Source organism: Zootoca vivipara, chromosome 5 (genome assembly GCF_963506605.1).
Source record: "Zootoca vivipara chromosome 5, rZooViv1.1, whole genome shotgun sequence".
Taxonomy (NCBI): domain Eukaryota; kingdom Metazoa; phylum Chordata; class Lepidosauria; order Squamata; family Lacertidae; genus Zootoca; species Zootoca vivipara.
In genome coordinates, this window is record NC_083280.1 from 34,340,929 (window position 1) to 34,364,385 (window position 23,457).

General features: G+C 45.2%; 1 protein-coding gene across 1 annotated transcript; it reads left to right on the plus strand.

Annotated features, from left to right (window-relative positions):
* Positions 1-624: 624 nt before the first annotated feature.
* ITM2C (integral membrane protein 2C) lies at positions 625-22,752 on the plus strand. The gene is made up of 6 exons (XM_035133568.2): positions 625-857; positions 12,111-12,260; positions 13,478-13,663; positions 14,724-14,834; positions 18,660-18,810; positions 19,642-22,752. Exons 1-6 carry the CDS (start codon positions 732-734, stop codon positions 19,731-19,733), a joined length of 816 nt encoding a protein of 271 aa, XP_034989459.1. The 5' UTR covers positions 625-731; the 3' UTR covers positions 19,734-22,752.
* Positions 22,753-23,457: the final 705 nt, after the last annotated feature.

Genomic DNA, 23,457 nt, shown 5'->3' on the forward strand with positions numbered 1-23,457 from the left:
TTGATCATATACTTGCTGCTAAAGGTAAAGGGACCCCTGACCATTAGGTCCAGTCGTGACCGACTCTGGGGTTGCAGCGCTCATCTCGCATTATTGGCCGAGGGAGCCGGCATATAGCTTCCAGGTCATGTGGCCAGCATGACAAAGCCGCTTCTGGCAAACCAGAGCAGCACATGGAAACGCCGTTTACCTTCCCACTATAGCGGTTCCTATTTATCTACTTGCATTTTGACGTGCTTTCGAACTGCTAGGTAAGGTTGGCAGGAATACTTGCTGCTACCGGTAGATGAGGCCAAAAGGCCTGTCTAGTCCAGCGACCCTGTTCTCCCACGGTGGCCAACCAGTGATGCCCACAAGCAGGACTCACCCCACTTGAGCCCCCCAGCAACCATCATTCACAAGCATCCCTGCCCCCAACCGCGGAGAGAGCTAGGAGCCCTCGCTCTCTCACTTTCCCTGGTCCTCTTTGGAACGCATCCTGAGCGCGGACTCTCGCGGCCACCTGCTCGCTCACCCGCGCAAGACGCGCGTCCGCGGAGCCTCGTTAACTCTTGGCGCTCCCGCAAAGGCGCAGGGGGGGGGGAGAGAAGCGGGAGGGGGGGAGAGTCAAGGCGGCACTTCCGGCGTTTCCTCCCGGCGGCGGGGTAGGCTCGGCGGATGGTCCAGAGAGCCGCGTCGAGCGCAGACGAGGCGTCGGGTTTCGCTTCGGACGCTGCTGCTCCTGCTCAGCCATGGTGAAAATCAGCTTCCAGCAGCCGGCGGCGGGGCTCAAGCCCGAGAAAGAGGTGGCGGAGGCGGAGGCGGCAACAGGAGCCAACTATGGAGCCAAAGCCGAGGTCCTCTTGCCCCACGACTTGGTGAGTGGCGGCGGCTGGGGAGCTCCTTTTAGCACAAAGGATAATGATGATAACAACACATTAAATAAAGGGAAAGCGTTTTGATGTCAAGGGATGGGTTCCATTAGGGTAACTTGAAAAGAAATAAAATCAGCCCCGGAGAGTTGCTTGGTTGGGACGGAGCCCCCTGCAATGCACAGCGCGGTCCGCTGCAGAGCCCGGCCGGGGCGGGACGGTTTTGCCTGCCGGTTTTCCTCTTGCAAGCGCCGGCCGGCCGGCAGAGCAGAGCGGAAGAAAGAAAGTTGCCTGCTTCCTTCTCGCCCCCGAGGGAGGGCAGAAAATGGACGCGTTTTCGGCAAAGGGAGGCTGTGCGGGGGTAGAAAAGTGGGGCAGGATTGCGGGGGTGGGGAGTATCATGGCGAGAGGGCGCGTCGTGGCGCGCAGCCCTTCCCGTTAGCTGGCGAGCCTTTTCCCCGCGGCGTTTCTCCTTCCGCCGCAGGGCCGGGACTCCTGAGCGTGCCCGCCCAAGCCCCTCGGTTGCGGGGCCGAGGAGGCACTTGGAGGCGCCTGCCTTGTTGGGCTCCTGCATCCTTAGGACGCGAGAGAGAAGTCGGAAAGTTACAGCAGGAAGAGGCCTGGCGCCGAGTTGCAGCAATAGTCCTGCAGCTGCCCCAGCGGTAGAGGCAGCTCGTAGCTCCCCGCAGGCGGAGGCAACTTTTGCCCATCCCTGATGTCTCGGGTTATTTATTTATTTTTCAGCAATGACCGGAAAAACGTGCGCTTTGACCACGAGTTATTCCCCCCCCCCTTCCTTTCAGGCACCATCATTTGAAAAACCCAGCTTTGGGAAACTGTAAAATACGTCTTAGAACTCCTGAGCTTGTGCAGATATTTTTTCCCCGCAGAGTGTTTGTTTCTCAACATTTATATCCCACCAAGAGTCTCGAGGAAGTGCAATTATTCCCTCCCTCCATTTTAGGTCTTGGCAAAACAACAACCCTGCGAAGTAGGTTGATACTGAGCGAGAAACTGGTCTGAGGTGATCCATTGTGCTCTGTGGCTAAGTGGGGATTTGAATCTGGATCTCCTTGTTTCTAATCAGACACGCAAACCACTAGGCCACGCTGTTCTCTCTGTGACCAGGGCCTGCTCAGCAGGGAAGGGCTTCTGGACCAAGGCAAGAGGGAGATAAGCTATCAGACATGCTAGATCTCTGTTGCCTCCTATGTTGAAGAGGGAAAAAAAAGTATATGGGGGTTGTTGGTTTTTTTGAGCCCAGGGGTCCAATCCATGGCCTAGAAAAAGGGCCGTTTCAGCTGTGCTTCAGGGACCTAGTTGAGAAACCAGCATCTCCACAGTGGGGTGCTTTGGGTCTCTCTTAAGATTCCCTCCACCCCTGGGGTTTGCTATTGATTCTTCCTCTCTCCTGCCCCCTTGAATAGAATCAATGGTTGGCATTCTTTGGAGAGATTTCAAAGAATGTTACAAAGCTGAAGGAAGCAGCCAAAAGATTTCTGGGCTATAGTGGTTGTGTCCCTTACGGCAGGGGACTCCTGCTAGTGTCTCTCTCTAGATCAGTTCCTATCCAGCGGGTGGGTGGGGAGGTGCTGAGCTGCCTCCATGATCTCTTCTAAAATAATGGGAGCCTGACTTCATCCTTTGTCGTTTGTGTGTGCTGCATAATATCTGCCCCTGTTTTCATCACACCAGGAATCTCCGCTTGACTCCCGCAAATTGCATTGCACCGCCTCTGTTTACTCCGTACAATTTCTCTTTCTAACTCGCTGTCCCGCTCCGCCCCCATGAATAGCCTGCAAGACATCCAACATGCTTAGATAATGTTCTCATTCAGCCAGATTGCTGAGCATTTCCAGAGGCTTTCACTGACACGAGGAATGCGCAGAAAACTGAAAAACGAGAAGCATTGTAAAACGGAGGTTTGGATGACCAGGATTCTTCTACTTGAGTTTAAAGTTTTGTACAGAGTGTTATAGCATCCTCCTTCCCAAAGGAGCCCCAGGGAAGCACTGTTCCATTCCTCCATTTATATACGTGCTATTTATCTTAAATTCTTGGCAGGGGTGGGGAGTGTGTTGCAATGACAGCTGCCTACAGTTTTGTTTCTGTAGATGTGGTCTTGGTGAGTGGTTCAGGAAGTGAACAAATTAAGGTCTCTCCCACTGTTGCCAGAACTGGGTGTACAGAAGAAGCCGCTTTATTATTATTATTTATTATTTATACCCCGCCCATCTGGCTGGGTTTCCCCTACCACTCTGGGCGGCTTCCAACAAAGATTAAAACACATTAAAATATCACAGATTAAAAACTTCCCTAAACAGGGCTGCCTTTAGGTGTTTTCTAAATGTCAGGTAGTTGTTTATCTCCTTGACCTCTGATGGGAGGGCATTCCACAGGGTGGGTGCCACTACCGAAAAGGCCCTCTGCCTGGTTCCCTGTAGCTTTGCTTCTCGCAGTGAGGGAACCGCCAGAAGGCCCTCGGTGCTGGATCTCAGTGTCCGGGCTAAACGATGGGGGTGGAGATGCTCCTTCAGGTATACAGGACCGAGGCCGTTTAGGGCTTTAAAGGTCAGCACCAACACTTTGAATTGTGCTCGGAAACGTACGGGGAGCCAATGTAGGTCTCTTTGGACCGGTGTTTATACGGACTATTGGGCTACATAGCCCAGTCGGGCTGGTAGTGGCTGTTCTCTGTCTTCCCCACCATGTGCTACCTGATCCTTTTAACGCAGGTGTGGGAAAGATTTGGCCCACCAAGTGTTGCTGAACTACAACTTCCATCATCCTGACCATTGGCTATGCTTGCTGATACAGACTGCAGTTCAGCAAGCTTTGGAGGGTCTGAGGTTCCCAGCCCTGGTGTAACGGGAGATGCCAAGGATTGAACCTGGAAACATCTTTGTGCAGCATGCATAGCATCCCACTTCTATCAATAAGCTATAGTCCCCATAACCTGCTATATGATCTGCACTTGTTCTCATTGGATCTGTAGCCAGGGAGTACAATAGCTTGGAGTTCTCTACCCGGATAAAGAACAATTCTTCACCAAGTTAACCCAGATTCTGATCCTAGGAAAGCTGAGTTCCGCAGTCGCAATGCAATATGCAAATGGATACAATTCTCGCAATATATTCCGCAATCTCGAATCTTTTGCTTTGTTTGCCTTTGTTAGTATGGAAAAATTCAAGGAGCTATGCAGGACTGTGAACTCATTGAAACTCCTCTTTAAAATACTAAAGGCTAAAAAGGTAAAGGTAAAGGGACCCCTGACCATTGGGTCCAGTCGTGACCGACTCTGGGGTTGCGCGCTCATCTCGCATTATTGGCTGAGGGAGCCGGCGTATGGCTTCCAGGTCATGTGGCCAGCATGACAAAGCCGCTTCTGGCAAACCAGAGCAGCACACGGAAACGCCATTTACCTTCCCGCTGTAGCGGTTCCTATTTATCTACTTGCATTTTGACGTGCTTTCGAACTGCTAGGTTGGCAGGAGCTGGGACCGAGCAACGGGAGCTCACCCCGTCGCAGGGATTCGAACCGCCGACCTTCTGATCAGCAAGCCCTAGGCTCATTGGTTTAACCACAGCTCCACCTGGGTCCCAACTTTTGAAACTTTTAAAAACCAGACCTTGTGGTTCTGCCTCAAGAATAGTATTTTCCATGGTTTGCACTTGTGTGGAATATCCAGAATTATCACCATATTCATGTTGGAGAAGGCTCCACATACAGTTTTGCCTGCTTGTAAATTTATAGTGCTAAATTGACTTTCCATGGCAACAGTCAGTGGTGACATCACTGCACCATGAGGAAGATGCTGGCAGGGATTCCTGACATATTTTTTAGAGTTAAAATGAAGAAAAAGATAACACAGTTTCTAACATCACTGAATGCACTACTTGGATTAGTGTTCCCTGAGAGACTTGTGAAAGTGATTTTTATGTTTTATTGTTTTTTAAAAAAAACTATTACAATAAAAAAATACTTTTTTTAAAAAAAACTTGAACTACTCTAGAATTTATTTTATGAATATTATAAAACTGAGCTAACACAAATCTGTAAACGTCAGGTCTTCTCCAAGCTATGCAGCTTGTGTTTCGAAAGGAGCAGCAACATGAATATTATGCAATCATTTTACAGTGGTACCTCTACTTACGAATTTAATGCGTTCCGAACACACATTTGTAAGTCGAATCCCATAGGAATGCATTGGGAGAAAAAATTCGTAAGTAGAAGCAACCCTATCTAAAAATTCGTAAGTAGAAAAAGTGCTATCTAAACTGCATCCAAGATGGCGGATGGAGCTCCATTCGTAAGTAGAAACATTCGTAAGTAGAGTTATTCGTAAGTAGAGGTACCACTGTACTTTCTTACTCCAAGTTGAATGAGTCGTATCTCAACTACTAGGATGTTTAGATGACTGATATTGAGCAAGCTGAGCTACAGATTTTGTCTGAGGCTCCTCCCATACAATTCTGAGTCAGAATCCTTGCTAATCTACTTCGTCACTCAGAGATCTACTAGCAGATTCCATCCGACCTTCCCCCCATTTCTGCTTTTGTACAGGGGAATAGGAAGCTCCCTTATACAGAGTCACACCACTTAGCGCCATGTTGCCCACACTGACTGGCAGCAGCTTTCCAGGATTTTAGGTGGGGGGGGTGGCATTCCTAGCCTTACCTGGAGATGCTGGGGACTGGACCTCGAATCTTTTGCATGCACAACTGCAGGCACAAGCTCCTCTTCCTCTCCTCCCACCTGAAACCCCTTTTTGTTCCAAAAAATCTGCTTCAGGAGGTTGGGGAACTCTGCATACCTAGGTGGGGGGAGATGAGGCCGAGGAGGATGGAGAGGTCATGTTGTGCAAGCAGGCTTGCACCACTGAGTGTCACTTAAGCTACAACCCTTTAACACCTGTGCTATTTCTTCCCTCCCACTGTGGAATATGTTCCAGAACAAGGAAATCTGGGCAGCTGGAGCTGCTGTCAGACCATAAGCTCTTGGCATTGGCCATGCTGAGAAGGGTTGGTGGGAGTCATGAAGGGACTCCGTTCCCCCCTCCCAGTTTTAGAGTCACCCTGAGGGGGCTGGAGAAACAACTATTGGGAATTTGCATGTGCTCGCCTCCCTCTCAACCCACTCCCCTTTCCACATGACAATCCTGCACTTCTCTGATAGAGGAAAAAGGGTTAAGCAGCCAGGGTTTTATTGAATTCCCTTGTTCTGATTGCACACCCACACGAATCAGCACCCTGCCACCTCTTTCATTTGTGCAGTGACAAAGCTATGCATTAATCGGAAAAGCAGCTTTATGAGATATTTTGCGCATGGCTTGCTGCCTGCAGCATCTGCTTAGGGCAGGTAGTTGAGCTTTGTTTCTTAAAGCACATGGCTGGTGTTAAGGATGCAATCAGACGCATCCTTGTGATTGTTCTCTTCAAGTGTCTTCATTTGAGATCCCAAGTGTCTGTGACTCTCTGTGGCTTTGCATAAGTACCACATTTCATATGCTCTCTGCTGAAAAACTGGTTGCTGTGAAGATTGCATGTGGTACCTTTTCCGTTCTAAAGCAGAGCTTTTGAAACAGTCTGTATGCATGATTGTATCCTGGTTTCTGTTGATGTGAGTAAACAATAGCCATAGTGTTAAGGCTGTGCTCTTGACTTCCTGGGGTTATGAGGATCTAGCTCAAAGCCAAGTGCCAGCAAGAATTCTTGGGTGCTAGAGAGGACGAGGTGAGAGGTTATAGCCAGTTTACATGTGCAGCAAGAATAGTCCCACCCCACCCCCTCCACCTAGCTCAGGATGTCCACTCCAGTAATCTATAACTTTTCCGACCTGGAACCTGCCCTCAACTCACATGCATTTGGAGACCCACTTCTTAATTTTTCCTCACCAATACATTAGTATGGCCGTAGTGTTGCTGTTGCAACCCATATTAAATCTGGCTGTGCCCAGTAGTGGGTCACACACCCCACTGGGTGAAGACAAATGGCATATACTGACTACACTCCAGCTTTTCAAAAATGGGACATTTCTGGCCCTACCTGGAGGTTCTGGGGTTCGAAGGTGGGCAAAGCAAGCAGTGATAGAAACTCAGATATATAAACTAATTGCCAAATGTTTGCACAAATTGCTTAAGCCTAGGTTACGTTCGCCACAATGGAATGTCTAGGGGCCAATGAAATTATTTCATTTCTGCATTTCTGCTTTATATTTCAAAGAACAAAAAAATTTCAAAGCAGTTACAAACGCATTAAAACAATCCATAATAAAACAAATTGAAGCTTCAAGGAAAATATATCGGATCCTTCTCTAAATGACATTTTGCTTTCCCCATATTTATTTTCCTACAGAAGTACTGTAGGAAGCCATGGTGGTGTAGTGGTTAGAGGGCTCGACTAGGACTTGGGAGATCAGGATTCAAATCCCCATTCGACCATGAAGCTCAGTGGGTTACCTTGGAGTCAGTCGCAGCTTCTAAACCTCACGGGGTTATTGTAGGGATTAACTGAGAAGGGGGTGAACCATGTACTCCTCGCAGAAAAAGGTAATTAATAAGTTCTTCTGCTTACTTGCTTAAGAAAGCCAGGGATGGGGCAGCCAGGTGGAGATGCCTGAACCAACCTGGCCTCCAGAGATCTCCATGTGGTTGCTGTTGGACCCACAGAATGCGTCTGGCACCTGGGAATTTCTAATACTGCAAAGGAGAGGCTCTGCTGCTGAGCTGCAATGAGTGGATTTGGTGCTCTTGTGCAACAAAGCCATGACAGAAACATGGAATTTTTTTGGTAAGAAAAGGTGCTGGAAGGTTATTGTATAACCTACATGCAAGCAAATTGGAATGAATGAAGTGCAGTGTTGTGTGACCTCTTTAAATGTTGTGCAAACAGATCAGGATGAATGGTGAGTAATTGGGTTGTCTGGAAGAGTTCTTAACAACATTTGCTAAGGACATATAGCGGCGCTGAGATTGTGGTGGGCATGCCCACCACTTCAAGAATTCATTGTTATGCCTCTCAGGAAACTGTGCCTGTTCCCCAAACCCATGTGTTTTTTTTAGGCAGGGGGCTCTTAACCAGCATTGCCTGCAAAGCTCTCAATGCAGAACAGAAATCATCTGCCAAACTCACAAAATGCCCACATTCTCTGTAAGCACATTTTAGCTGAGGTCATTTTCATATTGCAATCTTAGTACAATATATAAGCCCTTTGGGAGCTGCAGACTGTAGTGGAAGAAATAAATAAATGGGGAAAGAATATCGAGGTCCCAACAGAATAGAAATGGGAAGATTTCAGGGCAAGTCATAAATAATTATGCCATAATGTTCCCATCCCTGAAAAACCGAAACAGAGGACCAAAATGCGATAAGAGTTGAACGGCTGAGTGTCCTTTGCACCTTATTTGGGGGAAATGGTCTAGGATGGCACCAGCTGGAAAATGAAACAGATGAAACAGCTTTGGAAAGCTAAGTGGGCAGGGGAGATGAAGGGACTTTTCTCTGACTGCACTGAACTTGGGTAAACTTGCTTTAATTTCCTTCCTCTTGTTTACATCAGTGGAAATCTCATTGATCAAACCTGCCTGGATACAAACAACTGTAAACTTGGATGTTGTTTATTACAACTAACCTTGAAATTGATCAACGGCAACTGATTTCCTGCTGATACACACACGTAAATTATATATAATACACAGGCATACAACCCACCCTGTTTAGAAGGTCCAGGTGTCTTTTGTACCCTGCCTTTACAAACATCCCTATTTCACCTGGGAGTGCTGCATTTTCCCCTAAATTGGCTCTGGGTTATTTTGAGTTATTTTCCGCTTGCCCTCCCATGATTTTGGGTCAGGTCTGCAGTACTGCAAGAAGAGGAGGCATGAAAGGAAGAGTGGGGGATACTTGCTCTAGGCCAGAGGCTCAAACTTTCCACCCAATTGAAAGGGCTACAAATACCAAGGCTCCACCTATCACAAAATAGCCGTGTCAAGGTTATAGCCAGTTTCAAAACGGAGGTGGAGGCCGACATAATAAAACAAATGGCAATTGTTGGCAACATTTCCTATGGCTATCTAACCCCTCTTTTTAAAAAATGGATTGTTTGCCGCTGAGTTCCCTGCAGCAGGGAGTTCCACAGGTCAGCTTTACTCAAGCTTAGCGCAGACATTGGGTTCTGGGGGTATTGTGACTCCTGGAATTATTTTTGTTTTAGGCAAAATGCGCTGACGCCACAGAAGCTCCTCACAAGTATTTTTAGTAGCCTCCTGTAGCTTCTTCTCTCCATCTCCTTTCACACTTTTACTCTGTGCCTACCCCGAAACTGACACTTTCTTTCATCCTTCCTACCTGGGCCTTTTACATTCACTTCTTCCTCCTGTAACAGCTTCCAAGTTTTATCCCCTTCTTCTCTATCCCCAGTTTATTACTCTCGCTTTTGGAGCGGCTGCTGCTGCTGCTAGCACCTGCCCAACCCAAAGTATCACATAACCAGGGGTGGGTGGGTTATACTGCAGAGGCCTTCCTGCCTGAAAGTGGGTTGAGGCTCCCTAGTACAGTGTTTCTCAACCGCTAGTGTGCCGTGAGATGCTGGCTGGTGTGCGGCGACGAGAAGGGCAATTTGCATTGTCACATGCCTGGCGTCCGCCAATAGGCAGCACTGACCCACCGGAAAGCAATATTTCTCCTCCTCTTTCCCAAAGCTCAGTGCAAACGAGCCTGCCGGCCGCCAACACACAACACTGACCCGCCGGAAAGCAATATTTGGCAAGTGTTTCTTACAGTCATAATTATAATATAGGGTGGCACAGAGTTAAATTTTTTAACTTTTTTAATGGTGGTGTGCCTCATGATTTTTTTCACGGAACAAGTGTGCCGTGGCCCAAAAAAGGTTGAGAAACACTGCCCTAGTAGTCCCTGACCCACAGCTGGAGAAACGTGGCTCTAGACGGATTTCCTATTAATAATGAATATATTTCCATCCGTGTTTTCTCCCTGAACACCAATCTAGCATCGTTTCCAAGGAAAGAAGAAAATGTCTCAGAACAAATCAGTCAGCCCTGGTGTGTGTTAATTTATTGACCTGCCCTAAAACGGACCAGATGTTTTTCAGGATCCTTTTGTTTTATAACAAGTTTGGGAAAGCCTGCCTTTTCATAGCTTTTTTTTTTGCCATTCTGTGCCTGTCACTCATTGCTCTGCTTAGTTTTCTGCAGGCTGATCCACCCCTTGCTTTATTGGATCGTACACTCCTACTGTATATATCCTGCCTGCCAACTGGGATGGACTTAAAATGCCAGAGCATGCTTCTTGCAAGTCAGCCAGGGAGCCTGTTCTCACCCCCTTACTTCAAGGCCCTCCTAGCTCTGACTATGCCCCCCACCCACCCACTCCCAGCTGAACTGTGGAGTATCTGTTGTGTTCATGGAGCTCAGCCAAGCCACACAACCTGCCTTGTTGATTAGTTTATTATTTTTCTTCCTTGCCGCCCCGGTGGAATGCTCGCTTCTCACTTCTGCCGAATTGCATATGCCTGTTGCATACAGGGGCTGCTGCAAATGAGCTCATTTAATGTTTTCGTGCAGTGCATCCTGAGCCGTACCTTGTTTTAAGGATTTGCAGCCACAGGCTTGCTCTCAGCAGTGACCCTTCATTGTTTTCCTAGACTGTGTGCCTGGTGTTGCTGCGTTGAATTAGCATTATCATTGTGCAGGCTGATCTCATGAGCGCTGGAACAGTGATGTAATGCCACACGCCGGATTCCAGTTGCCCGTTTGAAATTTATTTATCTTTGCCCCTCAGATGTCTCCAAAGCTTAAATTAGAAAAGGTTAGTTAGCAAAACAGGGCCTGAAACCAGTTGGGTGTCGTTTTGTTAAGTACAGATGGACGAAACCACAGTTTCCCCAAGTTATGAGCATAACAGGAAATTGTGGTTTATTCAGAACTGTGTGTGAGTTTGCAACCTACAGCCTTTGCATGTGAACAAGGAGGGGAAGAGATGGGAGGGCAAAGCAGCCAAGCCTCTTTGAACTTTCCTGTTCGTAACTAAACTGAACTAAACAAAAATGGTTCACTGTTACTTTTGAGTCCTGATTATATAAACGAAGCAACAAAATTATTGTACGCTAAATATTGGGGAAAATAAAACAAGTTACAGGATTATGCAATAGTGCCAAAGCTCAAAAGGACTATGAATTAAGGAGGATATTTCTTAAATAAAAAGTTATGTACCAGTATTCTTTTCTGATTTTTTTGTGACATGGTTTTTGACTATTACAAAACATGATGTTTGTGTAATTACTATTAATTGTTTTCAGTAGTGTATCCAAGAGACTCAACAGGGACAAAAATATTAATGGCAGCGTTCAAATAAAATATGAGCCACTTGGCCTGCAGAAACATACCCTCCAACATTTAGCCGTTGAAAATAGGGACGTCTCATTCCATAATGATCATTTTACTATTTATATCCCACACATCTTATTGGGTTGCCCCAGCACTCTGGGCAGCTTCCAACATATATAAAAACCTAATAAAACATTAAACATTAAAAAATTTCCTATGCAGCATTACCTTCAGATGGCTTTTTTTTGGGGGGGGGGGTTGGATAACTCCATACTCTCCAACATTTCTCCAGTGAAAATAGGGCCATCCTAAGGAATAGCAGGACATTTCATGATCAAATCAGAAACCGGGATGGTTTCTCTAAATCGGGGACATCCCTGGAAAATAGGGATTCTACAGGCACTTGGAGGGTCTGTAGAAACATATCTGTATAGGGATTCCATAGTAAGTAAGTAAGTATGTACAATGTCCATATTGTTGAAAGGGATGCTGAGGCTGAAGCAGAATGACTTGCTTAAAGCTACCTAGTGAGCTTATGGCAGGGGCAGAATTTGAGTTGAGGCCTTCCTGGTTCAGAGCGCACTGTCTTAACTGCTCTTGACTAGTTATCACAAAATATAGTACAGAATACGAATCACACACCAGCAGTAGCATACCTGCTTGCAGACTACCTGTTTAGACTTTGCTTTGTTTGCTTGGCACAATTTGAAAACAATAATAATCAAAACTGAAAAAGGTCTGCTGTTCATCATGGAAAGCAAACTTTCTGAAATGTTTTACTTTGTATTGCCGTCTTGACTCCTCTTATCTTCTGAAAGTATTCCATGCAGCACTGAGAAATCCTGATCAGTGTTTAAGCATGTCTTGCAATGCCCATACCAATGTTTCTGTTACCATGTCTCCTTCTTTTAAACAGGAGGAGCAGCCCTTGCCTTTTCCAGTGGAGACCAGGAAGCCTCTTAGTCGCATCTTCTACTGGACGTTGATGATGCTTTTGTTGCTCCTCGGCCTGATTTTGACATCGATGTATGTCTGCAAATACTTCTCCTATTCTTTCCCAAATCAGGTATGTATGGGGCATTGTGAAGGGTCTCCACCTCGTCCCTCCAGGATTCTCAAAGTTCATGTTGACTTAACCTATTGCCCTATCCCCATTAGTCATTTGATTCCTTCATCTCTCCCCCGCCCCCAGTTTCATTTATCGTTCATGCCCCACTTTTGCTTCCTAGGGAAGCCCAGATCCCCAAACAGCAGACAAAAACAAAAAGCCAGAATGAAAGATCTCTGCTGTATATAACAAAATGCAGCATAGATCAAAACATAAAACACGTCAAAAGCAAATTCATATCAAAACAGTGTCAGCAAAACAATAAAACTGTTAGATACATAAGAATTAATTAAACAACTTAATCTTCTGACCTTAATGTTCCCAGCCCTTTTCCATGGTACCGACAGATAATTTTTCTGAGAACTCAAGGGTGGAGTCTGAGAGAGAGGTAGACCCCAGCACTTACCCATTAAGCACACTTTTTCTTTTTTTCCTTTTTGGCAAATTAAATTTCCCATCTTTAATATTAATCTGCAATTTTCATTTCCAAGTCCTTTGTCATTGGCATTTCTCTTTCTTGAGTAATTCCTGGCTCTCTTTTTCCTCACTGGAGAGTTTGCTCTGTACGTACACTGTGGTGAAGGTTTGTGTAAAAAGTGTTCTGTGAGGTAATATTTAAGCAACACAGGTGGAAAACTGAGACTTGTGATATATACAGCTGGTCCCAGAGAAGAGGAGGTAGGAAAAATGGGGAAGGTTGTTGTTGTTGTTGTTGTTGACTCATCATGTGCTTGATTTTGAGTGACATAGAAGCTTTGGGTAGAGAGGCAGCACTTGCTTAGAGTCACACTTGAGAGCCAGCTGCACATCATATGCAAATGTGTGCAACAAAGCCCCAACTGTCCCTTGTTTTAAAAGAAAAGCGGCTTCAGGAGGCAGCCATGTTGAGGTTGTTTGCTGTATGTGCCTAATCTTAAGGGCCTTAGCTCAGTGTGTGGGATGCAGAAAGCCCAAGCTTCAGCCCCTGGTCTCTCCAGAGGTGGGTGGGAAACGCATGTCTGAAACCATGGAGAGCTCGTGGTAGAGCCTACACAGCTAATGCAGAGTTTGGTGGGCCAACACAGGGGCCAACACAACATAAGGCACCGTCCGCTGTTCCTGTGTGAAAGCTTTTTCTCTGACTCTTGCAACAAAGGCCACAGAGCCTTTTTGACCACCCCTTTTTATTTCCACAGTATGGCCTGGAAGATCAGGACCAGGAGATGCTCTGCCAGCTTTTCTACGTAGACGAATTGAGGGAGCAGCTGGAGCTGCATGAGAACGTGAGGATTTACCTCGGCGAGAATTATGAGCAGATCAGCATCCCAATGCCCCACTTTGGTGAAAGCGACCCTGCAGATATTATCCATGACTTTCAGAGGGTAAGGAACGAGAAACGTGCTGCGGATATGATGACAGCTTCTGAGGAAGGGCTGCGACTTGGGAGTCTCCTGAATATGCTTGTAGCAGCTTCAGAGACTTGCAGGAGTGGCAGGATAGGAAGCCCACATGAGATGCAGTTTTCCTGACCATGTTTTTAGTACAGCTTTCAAAAGAGGTACCTGCCCAGTTAGCAGTACCAGTTCCTTTCCCTAGCATTACATCACAGGTATCTCCTGTGAGCAGAGCTTGTACTAGAACAGGCATCCCCAAACTTCGGCTCTCCAGATGTTTTGGACTACAATTCCCATCATCCCTGACTACTGGTCCTATTAGTTAGGGACATAGCTGCCAAGTACCCCGTTTTTCCCGGGAAACCCCCGTTTTTACTTACCTTTTCCCAGTGGTCCCCCGTATCACTTCGTCTCCCGTTTTTCTCCGTTATTTTCTCCTGCCGGCGGCCATTTTTTTCTCTTTCTGATTTGCCTTTCTATGGGCACAAAAAATGGCCACCGCCGGCTTCAAAAGTCGCATCTACGCATGACCGGAAGTGCGTAGACGCGACTTCCGGTGTCAGCAGCGGCCATTTTTGGTGCCCACAGATGGGCGGGGCGACACCGGAAGTTGCGTCGACGCACTTCCGGTCATGCGTAGAAGCTACTTTTGAAGCCAGCGGCGGCCATTTTTTGTGCCCATAGAAGGGCAAAGCGACACCGGAAGTTACGTTGACGCAACTTCCGGTGTCACACGGCTGCCGGTCCCGGATTCTGCAGTCCGGGACTTGGAAGGTAAGGTTAGGGATCATGGGAGTTGTAGGCCAAAACATCTGGAGGGCCGCAGGTTGGGGGTGCCTGTACTAGAAGGATCTTTCAAGAAGAGGATGCACTAATTGTTAATCTCTGATGTTGCATGAAGGAACTTGAGTCTGATGTATCGCTGAGAGGTACTAAGGTTCCTTAGGCTGAGGGATCCTGGGTTATTGGAGTAAACCTCTGCTGCTCTCTCACCAAGACCAACATAGCCTCCCTTGTTTGAGCTCATTCTGCCTGTTTCTCCTTCCAGGGTCTGACTGCCTACCTTGACATCAGCTTGGATAAATGCTACGTCATTGAGCTGAACACCACCACTGTCATGCCACCTCAGAGTTTCTGGGAGCTGTTGGTTAACGTAAAGGTAAGGGGAAAATGTTCCTTATTCTCACAGGGGTGCTTTGAAGATAAAACAGAGGGGACGCATAAAATAGAATAGATGAAAATAATTGTGCACGGTCTGAAACACAGGGCAGGATTCACCTTACAAACACCAGGGCTTTTGCTTGTGCAATTGGACTTCCCCCCTCACTTTCTTTCCTGGAACAGGCCCTTAGATTGACCCTGGGTCAAGGGGGGGGAGGGATGGGAGAACCCCCCGAATAGTGGGCACTGGGTGGGGACATCACAAATTGAACATGTGCATAGCTGCCAAGTTATCCCTTATTTTAAGGGATTTTCCCTTATGCTGAATAGGCTTCCTCGCGAGAAAAGGGAAAACTTGGCAGCTATGCATGTGTGAATGAGGGGGTTGCCTGTATGTTGTAAACTGCCTTGATATACTTTATAGAACTGTTGATTATAAATATTTAAGTAAAAATAAATAAATATAGTCGGTCTCGTCCAACCTTGGATTTTACAAATACAGTCATACCTTGGTTTAAGTACGCCTCGGTTTGAGTATTTTCAGTTTAAGTACTCCACTCCACAAACCTGTCTGGAACGGATTAATCCACTTTCCATAACTTTCAATGGGAAAGTTCGCTTCAGGTTAAGTACGCTTCAGGTTGAGTACTCCGCGGACCCGTCTGGAACAGATTAATCCACTTTCCATTACTTTCAACGGGAAAGTTCGCTTCAGGTTAAGTACGCTTCAGGTTAAGTACGGACTTCCGGAACCAACTATGTTTGTAAACCAAGGCTCCACTGTAGGTTTTGCCAGGAAATGCGTAGTCAGCCTTGCATGCCTGCTATCTTCTTTGTCAGTCTCCTTCCGTGATGCAGATAAACCGATAGCTTGACTTTTACAGAACAGCTCTGCTGGCATTGGAGAACTCTCCTTAATTGACCGAGACAGCAATATTTTACAACAGGCTATTGATTTGGCTTGATGTGGCAGCACAACAGCATGGCAATGTGTTAAGATGCCCTGCTCCCATTGAACTTTCTGAATCTCCCAGGAGATAATCAATCACTGGGTCAGGAAGTGGGGGGGGGGCATCTGTGGCTTGGGATGCTTGCCATGGAACTTCCTATTCAGCTGATGGCATCACTGTGGGATCTCTCTGCTTGCCTCCTCTGCTGTTTTGGAATGTGTAGGTCAGTTTGCTGGTGGGAAGCTTGTTCGCTTAGTAGATGTTCTTGTGTTGGGCCAGGTGTCTGCTTTTAAAAATTAATTTCAATCATTATTTTTTACGCTGCCCTATAATTGTGCAATCCTAGGGTGGCTAACAGGTTTAAAATTTGGGGTGGGGGTGAGGGTTGGTTAATAAAACATAAAGCAGAACTAAAAACAGCCCAAATACCAGAAACTTAAAGTAGACGCAAAAGGCTTAACAAAACAAAAAAGGTCTCCACCTGGCGCCAAAATGTTATCTAGGTAGATGCCAAGTGAGCTTCTTTTGATAGGGCATTATAATCAAGGACCATTACAGTCTCAAGCCATTTAAGGTTTTACGGGTCAAAAACCATTGCTTCTGTTTGTGCCCAGAAATGGTCTGGGAGCCAGTGAATCTGGCAACACACTGTCCTGTTTCCTAATCTCAGTTCAGCAGAGTTGCAGCTCAGTTTTGAACTCTGAAGTTTACAGACCATCAGTGGTCCTGTGCAGGGTACACAATGGGAGGTCGCCCAGGGCATGGATAACTGAAGCTGAGCTATTCCTGTCCGGGTAGTCAGCACCCAGCAAAGCTGCTAAAGGGCTATACCTCCTGTGCCAAATATAGTTCAAGAAGCACCCCCCCCCCGACTGCAAACCTGATTGTTCAACGCCCTCCAGAACAGGCTGAACACAAGTCGCTTCGCTATCTTGTTTGGGTTGAATTTCAATGTACTGAGCCTCGCGTGCTCTATTAATATGCCCAGGTATTGATTTAACACCTCTTCCCCCTCACCTGAGTCGATGAAAATGAGAAGTTGGGAGTCAACCACAAACTGACTTCGCTGAAAAGGCTCCAGATGACCTCGCTCCGTGGTTTCGTGGAAACCTTTAAGAGCACGTAGGCAATAGAGCAGGAATGAATAAGCACCCAGAAATGAAGTGAACTCTCCTCCAGCCACAAACTATTTTCTAAAATAATTTGACAAGTTGAACTGCAAAGCACTGCCCCCATTTATCAGCACAAGGCAACCTAATTCAGAAAGAAATCATGGTCACTTTGCTTTGTTTCTAAGGAGCAGGGATTGAATTGGCACAATCCAACCTATTTGGTCATTCAGATCAGATTGAGTATGAGTGTACCCAAAGATGAATGAGGACAGAGTCTTGCACTTAGCAGGCTCAAAACAAACTATATTTTATTATTCTGTCCTAATATTGTTTGTTGGAAGCCTGTGGGGTGAAGAAGATTAACCCCTGCACATTAAACTAGTTCTGTTTTCTTTCACCGACACGTTCAGAGCCATATGGTGCACCTGTGACTTTGCAATATCATATCTGATTCCCTATTTAGTGCTTCTTAACTATACTTCTAGCCTCCTGTGGCTACATTTAGACCATTGAGAAACCAAGGGACACTGGGAAGGTGGTCTGGCTCTAAATGGAGCTGCAGTTTCCCCATTCTGCTAGGATTTGCTTCAGAAAAACAACCACCACCTCTCAAAACATCTTCAGTGCTCTCTCTCTCTCTCTCTCTCTCTCTCTCTCTCTCTCTCTCTCTCTCTCTCTCTCTCTGTGTGTGTGTGTGTGCTTTTCCTCCATGCACATCAGAGCCAACTAGCTTACAGCTTTAGAGAGTAAGCAAAATCCAGCAGAGTTTTGATTAGATCTTCTTACTTCCCTGTTGGTAAAGTGTATAATTGCATAAACTATCCTAGGCAGGACAAGCTTGCTAGTTTCCTGCTAGCAGAAATTGGTCGCTGTGAGAAGAGAGTGCAGGACTAGATGGTCCTTTGGTTTGATCCAGCAAGGCTCTTGAACAAAATTTATCCAAGAAACCCGATGAGATCGTTGCCATTTCCCCTCAAATTCTGTGTTTTTTTTTTAAAAAACCCAATTATTAGTGATCGGGCATTCCGTCAGCACAAGGATTTCTTCCACTTGTGCAACAGAACGTCCTCCTCTTCTGCTGCCCCTGAGTGTGCTCCATACCCTCCTCACATCTGCTTCAGAGTGTTGGGGGGGGGGTGTCCCCAGAACAGATTTAGAGGGCATGGGGTGCGGGGCGAGAAGAGGGGAAGTTCTGCTGTGCTGTATGTGTATTAGTGCTGAGTGTATTAGTCAGATACCACCCACTCTTAGTCGTATTAGTATTTCATTATCATTGTATGTTGCACTGCATTGAGTAACATAAGAAAAAAAATTGGTCCCTTCCATAGTGGTCCTACAAATTAAACGTAGACTGAGGGGACCATGTAAGTTTATTAGAACAGGGGACAAAGGTGGAGGCCCCCTAGAGGGTCTACTTGTTCATTTTTGGCCTTTTGATTCATCAAAACCAATTAAGCCATGAGAAGATTTCACCTGATACCTGTTTGTATTGATTGTCTTCAGGAAGCTTACAAAATAATGATGTTCCTGTCAGAAGTGTGCCGCTGCTCCCGGCTGGTTTTCAAAATGCCAATTAAATCTTTTGCTGATGAAGATGAATGAAATGTTGCTTGGATCAAAATATTGAAGCGCTGATAAAAATCATTTCTGAAGAGCTTAAAGATCGTGGCTGTCAGGCATAGTTTCCCCCTGTAAATTTAATCCTCATCAAATAATCTCTGTAATAGTGAAGATTCTGTGAATTTAATTCTGTGATTTCAGAAAGGGGCCTACCTGCCACAAACCTACATGATCCAGGAGGAGATGATAGTGACGGAACATGTCACTGACGTGGACCAGCTTGGCTTCTACATTTATGCCCTGTGCAGAGACAAAGAGATATACAGGCTGAAGCGCAGGACTGCGAGAAGATGTAAGTTTTTGCTGCTGCTGTTGCTGCTGGAGTTACAGCGCTCAGCTGGGCTTTGAAGGCAGAACAGCATTTATCTTTGCAATTCCACAGAGGATAACTATTTTATTTAGACATTTATTAACTGCCCATCAACCATGGCCACTGGTTGGCTTACAACAAATGTATGAAACAGTAAAATATACAGTAATGATGAATTAGAACAATAAAATCAGTAAAAAACATTAAACTCAACACAATATGCATAAAACCCCTCGGAAGGCTATTAATTCATCTAGCTGATTTACAGTAGGAGTAACTGTATGCTTTTGTAAAGGATATCATTATGATAGTCTTTATTACTGAAGCCATGTGCTTTAAAAAAAAAGCTTATTTCTTTAATAGAATACAGTGGTGCCTCGCTTAATGAATGCCCTGCTTAACGAAATTTCCGCTTAACGAAAGGATTTTTTGAGCGGAGGTTGACTTGCTGGACGAATTTGTTTTATGAATAATTTGTCTAGCGAATCGCGGTTTCCCATAGGAATGCATTGAAATTCAATTAATGCGTTCCTATGGGCAAAAGAAAATTTAAAAAAAATTCAATGCATTCCTGTGGGATTCGCTAGACGAATTTTTCGTTATAAGAAAAGACCCGTGGAACGAATTAAATTTGTCTAGCGAGGCACCACTGTAAATGCCTTGATGGAGGCCAATTTTTAAGAAATGGTTATGGGATTATTTCTGTGCTCTTGCTTCAACATCCTTGATTCTTGAACCGGTTCTATTCAACACGCATCATTTTTCCCTGCCACACCATGTCTTAATCTGACATTTCTTTCTGTGCTCTTCCAGATATCCACCGACGTGCTGCTGAGACATGTCATCACATCCGCCATTTTGAAAACACCTTTGTGGTTGACACAGCCATTTGCCAGAAGTTGTGAGAGCTGCACTCCCAATGTAACCCTCTTGGGCTTTTCCTCTACTCATCCATGCAGGCGTTCTTGCTCTGTCCTCGAGAGAATGTGTCTTAATTTACTTTTTGCTCCCATTGTTTGCGCATTACTAACTTCTCAGGTCACATGTGGCCAAACACTGGGCCTTGGGTGTCTTGGTTCTGCATTTACATCTAACATTCACACTTCACTGGGCTTAAAGTTCCACAGTGACCCCAAAATGTGAGTATTGGGTTTCTTTTGAGAAAACTAGCACAAGAATCTCTTCTGAAAGAGCATGAGAAGTTGAGAATTGGGAGGCCCTACTTCAAATCTACCACAAAGATATCTGAGTGACAGTGAACCAGCCATTCACTCTCAGCCTTACCAACTTCATAATACTGTTGTGAGGATGAATGGGGTTGGTTTGTTGGTTAGGAGCTCCTTGTAATAATGAAAAAGAAGAGTTGGCCTTTCTCACTAGAGTGCCACTTCCTTGTAAGGGACCCTTCTCAGCACAAAGGACCATTTGTATGAATCAGTCAACAGAAAATCTGCAGTAAAATTAATTCCATAAAAGGGCAATGAAGATGTATCAGTATCCTTGCAGCTCAACATAGAAATTCATGGACTTGTTATTCTAGGTCAGAGCTTCCCAAACTTTTCACGTTTTAGACATGCATCATTTTGCAACACAGCAGTTCGGTTTTGCTAGCAAGCCAGAGGTGAAACTAACCCCCTTTCAGTCTTGAGGAGCAGCGCAGGGAACATTTGCCAGACACACCTGCAGTCAGCACTCTGACGGGTCCACAGAGTTTGGAAAGCTCTGTTCTAGGCTTTACATAGCAGCATTCGTTGCCTTTCTGTGCAAGCTTGCCTGCCATTTTCTCCTCATTTCTCTGTAAGAGGCACAATCCGACAATGCAAGGAATGTGTGTACAACTGATCTGCATGCAAGATTGGTCGTGTTCTCCTGAATCTTCAGGAGAAGGAAAGGCAAACTCTTAAAATCCCGAGTTTGTAGAACAGCAAGAATAAACCATTCTGGGAGATGTTGCTGATGAAGAGGTCAATACAGCTGGCTCTCCCATGCCCAGATTGTCTCACCATCTCCAAGTGAAACAGGGCCCACTAGTCTTTTTACCATTGGATAGATAACAACTGAACTTGGACCAAATGTTTATCTTGATTGACTTATCTTTGGGATCTTAAATAAATGTTTCAGAAGATCACTTAGCAATTCATTTTTGCCAGATGTTTATAATGGAGGTTTTGTAGATGCAACAGCCAGATTGAGCTCTTGCTTTGTAGGAATGGATTGGTTGAAATAATGATGAGGACCTCCATGCAAATAGGTAGTAGGGCTGTGATTCATGTTGCCCACCCTCCACAATAATAATAAAGAGAAAGGGATTGGTAGCATTGCATACTGGAGGAAATATTGGCTCCTCATTTCCTTCCACACTGTATTCTACTCATTCGGTTTCTAAACATCAGAAGTTGAACAGTAGATTATGATCCAGGTCCCTAGATGTCTGCTCTTGTAAAAGATTGGTTAAAACAAGAAAAATCAAATGCAATTGGACTGCAGTTACACAATTTTCTTTTTTTGTGGCAAGTGGGAAAATGTGGTTGAGAGCACCCCTGGATAAGTAGAGTTCAGGGAATATGAGGAGGGAGAGGGATGCACAGAAAAGAGACCAACATCCTTTGACACAGATTCTTGCGGATAAATATAAATAACCTTCAAAAGCAGAATGTGTTACTTTCCTTTAAGCTGGTGTGGCAAGATCTTTGAGGCATCACTTTGCAAACATTGTCCCTGGGGGCAACAAGTTGTGATCATCACAGTTTTTAGCAGAACTTCGCTAAACACTTCCTACACGGTAAAATTCTCCCAGAAGATAACAGAACTGAAAGGTGTGGTTGTATTTAATAGTACTGGAAATGCAAATTGCACAATCTGAAGCATCTTCATAATGTGTCTTCTTGACCATTGAGGGCATTAATGGATCAGTCCCTGGGAGAACGTTGGTCCAGATGTTGTGTAGGGCATAGTGTAGGGCATAGGATGCTTGTGTGGGGCTGGTAGATGGAGGAGGTGGACACAGGAAGAAAAGATCTGATATTTGTCAGAAGGTTACAGAAGGTCTGAGTTGCCAACACATCTCCATTTCAGGAGTGTGCCTGCATCTCAAACTGAACTCTTGGTGATTATCAACAAGTTTTAGGTCAGCTATGCATGAGCAAATTGCTGTATAATATGTGCTTCAAGTGTCCCTATGGCATTTGCTCCCTGCGATGAAGTAGTGGCCTCGAGTGATCTGCCACTGTGTTGTCGGAAACTTGCCTACCCAAATATAGGGCATGATGACACCGTCTCTGTATGGCAAATTGAGTGGTTTAGCCAGTGTTAATAATAACAAAATGCCTAATGTATGGCTGCTGCAAAATGGAGAAAAACTCAAAACAATGCACACATTTTGCCATGTGGAGGTGGACTCAGTGTGATTCCAATTAAAGCAGTCACAACATAGAGGCATATTACTTTTACCTGACCATGCAAACAGAATTTTCAGCTCCTTTTGAGGTATGCACTCTGCTTGGTTAGGAGTAATGTTCAAATTCCTATTGATTTTCATTGCAATTTCACCTGAATGGTACAGATCCTGAAGGGAAAGGAGCATCATAACAGTTTCTTTAGTGAGCATCCTGGCACAGTAATAAAAATTGGGCTTGCATTTTCTTCTGCGCTACTCAAGTTGGAAATCCAACCTTTTTGTGTTTGGTTGTGGCATGTTTTAAGCCAGTCATTAACCTTGGTAACTTTGTGCAAAACCGGAAACACAAGGACAAGGCCTTAGTTCTTTGCTGGAGCTAAAGATGATTCAAAGAACAGGACATCAGTTATCTGGTGACGAGATTGGGGGGGGGGGGAGAAAGACCATTAAATGCTTTATATATTTTGTCCGAAAGAAATCTTACCTTTTAGGAGAAATGAATGAGATAATAAAATATTTTACTTCTGGTTGCAGTTGTCTATTTATTTCTGTGTATGTATTCCTGAAGGATTTTTCCAGTGCTTTTTTTTTTCTAGAAAAAGGGGTGCCAAATCTTCTCTTACAGTGACAATGGTACCCACTTGAGATGTGCCAGAACTGAGTTCTGGTGAGTTGTGGCTGAAATAAAGCCCTGATCATACATGTCTTCAGGCCTTGCAAAGATGATTATTTAAGCACATGGAGGAGACTGTGGAGATGAGCACACCAGCTTCCACACCACCACTATTTTCATTGCCTTCCAACTGTGGAGGGAGATGGTCTGAAACGGGGTGTTTTGGAGCTTTGAGCTTAGAGGGGGGGGGAGTGGAATTGCTTAATTCCATGCAATTCCATCAGCTGAGAACCCCCTAGTTAGCCAGCACTGAATGTCATGGCCATCTGGATGTACAGTTCCTACTCCTCGTAAAGCAACAGTAGGGGAATACCTTTATTACAGCTAACTAAAATGTCACAAAACAGCGAGCAGACTTTTGAGTTCCCCAAGAGGCCTTCTCTAACATCGATCTTTCCATCTTGTAATTATGAAACCAAAGCTCGTAAACCAAAAGAGAATGGAAGCTGCTGAATCATATTTCTGAGTAAATGTTCTGCGAGCGTAAAGCCCACCATGAATCTTCCTGTCCAAAGCATTACAATTTTGCAACGTAAGAGAAATATAATAGTAGTAGTAG

Excerpts from the sequence above, each read along its gene's own strand:
- ITM2C (XM_035133568.2), top strand. The coding sequence starts at position 732 with ATGGTGAAAATCAGCTTCCAGCAGCCGGCGGCGGGGCTCAAGCCCGAG. Across the intron at positions 13,664-14,723 it reads TTATCCATGACTTTCAGAGG|GGTCTGACTGCCTACCTTGA; the intron begins GTAAGGAACGAG and ends TTCTCCTTCCAG. Across the intron at positions 18,811-19,641 it reads GCGCAGGACTGCGAGAAGAT|ATATCCACCGACGTGCTGCT; the intron begins GTAAGTTTTTGC and ends GTGCTCTTCCAG.